This window comes from Odontomachus brunneus, unplaced genomic scaffold (assembly GCF_010583005.1).
Source record: "Odontomachus brunneus isolate Ranch 3 - 2012 unplaced genomic scaffold, Obru_v1 Obru_scaffold_026, whole genome shotgun sequence".
In the NCBI taxonomy this organism is placed as follows: Eukaryota; Metazoa; Arthropoda; class Insecta; order Hymenoptera; family Formicidae; genus Odontomachus; species Odontomachus brunneus.
Window position 1 is genome coordinate 986,117 of NW_022639476.1, and position 6,501 is coordinate 992,617.

Here is a 6,501-nt window from a genome sequence, read left to right on the forward strand (position 1 = left end):
TAAAAGATAATTTGCAATAAATTTAGAGTGTGCAACAGATTTAAAACGTACGCGCTTTTAATTAATTAATTCGTTTAGTGACGGCGCGGTACTTTCTCACGCTAACATCACCAAAGATAGTTTTCACGGTAAGTTCATCGACCGCGAATTTGATGGAAGCGGCTAAGGAACTGAAGATGAACTTGAAAGTGGTGGTTATGGACAAGTTGGACGGGTACGAATCTGTGGAGGAGAACGTTATGAAGGGCCATGACACTCGCGAGATCATCGAATTTAAATGCCATGTTACAAACCCGGACGACGTTGCTCTTATAGTTCCCTCTTCGGGTACTACGGGCCTACCAAAGGGCACGGAAATATCGCACTATTCTTTGTTCTGCTGCTTACATCCCTACAAAAACCGCACCTTGGTGGGCCATACTTGCATAGTTACACCCACAATGCGTTGGCATTACGGTGTTTTGATGGCCTTCAGGCTTGTTGCGGCGAACGCGAAGAAACTCATCGTTCCGGACAATGACGATGCCGAGAATTTCTGCCAACTTATCGAGAAATATCAAGTAAGAGGAAAAACAGTTCTTAAGCAAATCTAGTATCTTGAGAGATAACTTGGGAAATGGCGACCAGAAGCAGAAATACGGTTTTATTTTAACAGTTAATTTTGTTTTGATCTTCAGATAACCTGGTTCGGTACCGATCCATTCATGATAATCAAGTTCATTAAAAGCCAATTGCTGGAGAAATATCGATTGCCAACCTTGAAAGTGATTCTTTCTAGTGGGGCTCATCTCAGGAAAGAGCATTTAGAAGTAATGCGCGAGAAATTACCTGATGTTTTCATCACTAATCATTATGGTGAGTCGGTTTGATTCAAAAGAATTGAACATAATTACTTCTCGTTCTAACCCTCGGCTCTATTTGCACCTAAATTAGCTAAGTCAAATTTACATTAACGAGCCAAGCCTCAAGCTCTCTACCTCGTGAATACGCATCCATAATTTCCATCGAACTGAGTCTCAATCCTGTAAAATTTTGTTATATCTATACCATTTGGTACGATAATGTTTGACCTGTTCGATTCGTTAATGGAGTTTAAATGTTGCATTAAGTACAACATGAAACTGCATAAATTCGAAAGAAAATTCCTGACGCAAATCTTAGAGAAAAGAATACTGTTTGGTTTAAAAAAATTTGAGAATAAGATCAAGTTTCTTTAAATATGCGCGCGTATATATGTGATAAATTTCGAATTACCAAAACTTTACGGCACATTATATATTTACTACTATTGAATACTACTACTGAATTCTACACGAAAAAAGACGGACTGATAAGATAAAGTGTTACAAGCAAGTAGATTTTCTCGTACAGCAAAGAAATTATATGTGGAGGCGACTGTCAGTCTGCTCATAGAATAAATCCATTCGTGTTCTTTTAACTGTAACGAGACAAATCTTTTCGTGCAGGAATGACTGATACCGCATGCGTGGTCAGTGCGCAAAATAAATTCACGAAACTAGGATCAGTCGGTTATGTATCATCTAACGTTCGCATAAAGATGGTGGATCTGGACACGGAGGAAGCGCTAGGACCTAACAAGATCGGAGAGCTACGCGTGAAAGCAATCACCATAATGCAAGGATATCACAAGAATCCGGAAACAACGAAACAGGCCTTCGATTCTGACGGTACGCGTCTTGATTAAAGTTTGCCGGGTATTCCGATACGGTCTTGATCGCGGACATGAGTTATCATGGAGACGCGATTAAACAGAGAGTCAAGCAGATAACGCACGGAAATGCGTTTCAGGTTGGTTACGCACCGGCGATCTGGCGTATTACGACGATAACGGGGAGATATACATCGTCGACCGGATATCCGATTTCATCAATTTTCGAAGCATCAACGTTTCGCCCGCGGAGATCGAAACCGTTTTAATGACTCATCCCGCGGTGCTCCAAGCGGCGGTGTTAGGGATACCCAACGAGGTCGACGAGCAACATCCGAAGGCTTTTGTTGTCCAAGTGCCGAACAAATCGGTAAGTGTTTCGCGAGCGTTTGACGGCGTGGAAGCGCCGATACCGCAAGCGCGATCCATGAAAGTATGCTGTGTTGGCCATACCACGCCCGACGTCGCATTTATCGTGCATTTATGTCTCACACGCAGGTAACGGAGCAGGAGCTTATCAGCTATGTGGAAAAAAACTTGCCGGATTATTGCAGACTCCGCGGCGGTGTTAAAATCGTGGACCAATTGCCGCGCACGACTACCGGCAAAATCGCGAGGAAGCAGCTGCGAGATATGTATGTGAATTAAAGCGCACCGAACTATGCGCAGCCAGCGAGGACGTCTTATCGCGTGTACCTAAATTGTGTTTTCGTCGAAAATGTAATCTTGTGGAAACGTTCGGGCTACAGTGTGCAGTCGGTGTCGGCGCACGTTAATCGGAAAGACTCAAGTTCTCAAGAGCAAAATATGTAAAGTAATGCGGAGCGCGGTAACGCACGAGCGAAACTCACTTTACGGAATCATCGACTTCGTTAATTGTTTTCTCCCCAAGACAAACAGAATGGATCGGAGCGGAGAAAGCGAAAATTAAACGGTAGCAAAATCATTGTTAACAGATGCGCTGTCAATCGCGCGACTAACTGCCTCCGATCGCAGGCACGACGCGATTTTATTCCGTTCGTCTCGTAAATCTCTCGATGAGTGCCTTAATATTTCGCGCGGTACGAACGCTCAGACCGCCACGAAAAGCTTAATGACATCCGAATCCAGCCGTAGAATTTCCGTCCTCGTCATAAACGGTCCACGAGAAACGTGACAATTGCGTCATCCAGATAATAGGTGCTCCAGAATCTGGGAGCTGGTTGTGAGTTATATCAAGAGGCAACCGTGGGTCAAACAGCAGGAGTGGCCACGGAGTCACGTCATACAAGCAACTTTCATTATTTTCCATTCCACGTTTACGTCTAGTATCAAGTATCTAGTATCGAGTACCACGCGCAATCGATAGAGGAACAGGTGCAAAATTTCGTGCACATTTGAAATACAAATGGAATTTCAGAGGTCGCGGAGGGGTGAGCTGCGATATCAAAACCAAAGATATTATCAATTTAACTGAAAAAATATATAAAAATAACAATCAATAAAAACATGTGCCGAATTTAAAAAAATTTTGAAGCTGTTTTTATTACGTTAACGATTCGTCGAAATAAACACGGACGCAACTTCTTCGTACAGTAACCGTATTTCGCAAATAAATTAAAATGTTTTGTTTCATTGAGTTTACGATAAAATTTATTTAAATTCTCCTCAGACACGTTTACTTCTCTTTTTCGTTTTTCTTTTTTCTATCTTAAAAGAAAGAGAGAGAAAGATCTGTTTTACAAGATTTATATTATATTTTATAAGTAGCCACACATGCTGTTAATTGCTGTTTGATGGTTTTTTTCTGACATTATTGCCGATTAGTTACAAATTCATTATTTTTTATAAAGCTTCGCCATCGATCGCAATTTTTGAAATTAGCCGAGATTTCTCAGTCGTAGCTCTTTCCTTCTAGCTTGTCCATTAAAAGCAACGTTCCGTACCGTTTCCCTTTTTCTCCCTTGCGGTCGGCCATACTTACGCATATCCCGTTGTATTTTTCTACCACGAGGATGACACTGTTTTAATTAACCCTTTGAGACCCTACTTCTAGGCAGGACACGACAGTGGTTTGACTTCCTTACATATTTTTATCAACGTTGCTAACCAACGAATGATATTACGAATGGTAAACTGCACTTCTCAGACACTTATATAAAATGTTACAGAGAGGAAAAAATATACACGTATATTGTTCTTGAAAATAACAATATTATGGATGTTAAAAATTTGAAAATTTTTAACATCCATAATTTTGTTTGCAAAAGAGAACCTCTCTTACCTTGACCTATAATGATAACATTTAATCCAATGTACAATATTTTTTCTTCACTCAATTAATCAATGCTTAACGATATGCGTTATCGTGTGAATAATCGGTACATTCATATCGCGTCACTTGACACAGCGATTTCGAAACCACAAATCTCATGTGATATATTTAAAGAAATCGTAATCAGTAATAATGATCAACGATAGTACCAGAACAAACGCGATTCCTCCACTTTTGCAATTGCATAATCGAAGCCTCGTGAACTTTCCTTCGTGTGTACTTAGCGTATTAACGGCCGTGATTTTTTTAACAACGCATGATACCGCGGCATACTTTCCGGGCAAACAATGCGGCGCATCGAGAACGTCTACGTCCTTGATCCGCCAAATACGATATTCTAACAGACCGTTCCGTAGCCGCGCTGGCCAGCGAAACAACAAAATCGTTATGCCCGCCTGCTGTTGCTGACAGCAATGTTCTCCGTTCGTACACGAAATTCTCGTTCCTCTTCTGCCAGACGATGTGAAACAAGTTCTAAAATCCGGACGCAGAGGATACAGATTGCAGCCTCGTTGTCATGTTATTATGACTATCAAAAAAGCGTCAAAAGCTTTCATAAACGAGCTTTTACAGAATGAGAACACAATCACACAGGTAAAAGCACCAATTCCTATCCTGGACATTCTTAAGTTTGAGTCTTTGGATACAAATATTCAATATAGAATATATATATTTTTTTTTCTTTTTTTTTCTTAAAAGTTTAATGAAAGTTTAAACAACGTTGAGTCTGTTAGCACGAGCAAATCTATGTGTAGTCCAACTATATCGTTTTTTCTGTGTATTTAAAGATCAAAGCAATAAGAATTAGGTAGAATTAGGTACGGGAATTGATACTTCTTATTCGTAATATACTGAATTGTTTGACGAAATTTAGTTAAAAAAAATTCTTGAAAAGTCGTATGATGGAAACCGATAACTACATTCCTGTATTATTTGTATTTCCATTTTTGCTATTGCTATCTGTATACATTGTAAAGCGATATTTAGAAAAAGTCGCTTAATTGAAAAAAAAGGGAAAGTTGAAATTATCATAATTTTCTTCGCTGCCTAGCGAAATGTCGTGTAACAAGAGGTCTTTTTATTTTACGCGATTATATTTTTATTTTTACCTACTGACGAAGAAAATCAACACTTGAAATTGTAACACATTCGAATCAGATAATGTCACGTTCGTTACACGTCATGCTGATAAGTATTTTCATGATAAAAAGCAAGCCTTTCTCTACTTCATCTCGTCCAATAGATTGCTTTTTTTCGTTCCCTTCTTTCTCATTTCTACACGCAGTGTGCAACACAGTGAATATACGCGTGTATTGTTCGACGGGATCAACGCCGTGATTCGCGTTTTTGCAAAATTATGTAATGCATTTTAACCGTTTGTATTCTCCTTACGTCACGCGCCAGGCATTGTAAAATTTTAACGCGTCGGCAATATTAGATAAATCTATGGCGTCGTGTTTCATGAAATTATGTTCCAATGCTCGACCGATATTTGTTGCGAATTTTTCCTTTCTTCTTCTATCACACGAATTCCATTAATCAGAGCTGCATTTCGACACATGGCTTGCCGAAATATTTTGATAATTCCCTGAATTCTGATTTTTCGCAATTTTGGGTAACATTCCATTTACGTGCGCTGGCGGCTAATAGCGAGCTTTGTTTTTCAATTTACCAACGGACGTTTTCGGGCAGCGCAAAAGCGCGCTGGAAGAACAATACTTTCCCGGTTAGATGCGCCGCGGGTATGCGCGTTTTTGCATTTCACCAAAGGAAAGAGTTACTTCTCGCTAATGCTTCTCGGTAGCATGCATATTTATTATTCGAGAGCCGGGGAGGAGATTCGCGCCGTCTTCTCGGAGATTTCAGTGCGGCTTCTGCCGCGCGCGTTCTCCCTTTCTCGCCCAACTTCCGGCAGTATCGGAAGGAGATCCACAGTGAACTTTTAGGGCCGAGACACTTCTTTGCCAGAAGACGCTCGTTGAGCCGCTACGAGACCCGGATGGATCAGAAACTGGTTCGCCCGAACGACGGGAGCGCGATTCATTTCTGACCTGCGAGTATTTTTTACGAACATGTGCGCGCTGAGCGAAGCCAATATCTTTTATATCGTCGATGAAAAGGGAGAGAAAGAGAGGTAGAAAAAGAAAGAGAGCTCGCTCTCGACAAACTGAATTATCGCCGGTTTAATATAGTTTTTATCTGACATACGCGCTGCAGATATCGGACGGATGTTCGCAATTGCAGATTATTTCTCTTTCGATTAAATTCTTTTACAGCGTTTTTGTAGCGAGCCAGCGCGCCCTCCATAAGAACTGAGTGCCCAAGGCGCGGGGGATTTTACAGAACATAACGGAAACGTAATGGGAACAGCTGGCAGAAGCTTACAGCGATTTCCATAAAATCGGACCATTAAGACCTTGTACAGCTGGAAGCTCGTGGTAGTCGTTCGCGTCTCGTCGCGGCGAAATCGATGTATATATATATATATATATATATATATATATATATATATATATAT

General features: G+C 40.7%; 1 protein-coding gene across 1 annotated transcript in view; it reads left to right on the plus strand.

Moving 5' to 3' along the window:
• Positions 1-3,287, plus strand: part of LOC116842718 — a 21,409-nt gene extending 18,122 nt beyond the window's left edge. The window contains exons 21-25 of the mRNA XM_032812313.1: positions 172-560; positions 678-855; positions 1,467-1,688; positions 1,810-2,039; positions 2,168-3,287. Of these exons, the coding sequence (XP_032668204.1) occupies positions 172-560; positions 678-855; positions 1,467-1,688; positions 1,810-2,039; positions 2,168-2,317 (1,169 nt within the window). The 3' untranslated portion in view covers positions 2,318-3,287. The remainder of the gene's footprint in view (positions 1-171; positions 561-677; positions 856-1,466; positions 1,689-1,809; positions 2,040-2,167) is intronic.
• The last annotated feature ends 3,214 nt before the right edge of the window (positions 3,288-6,501 follow it).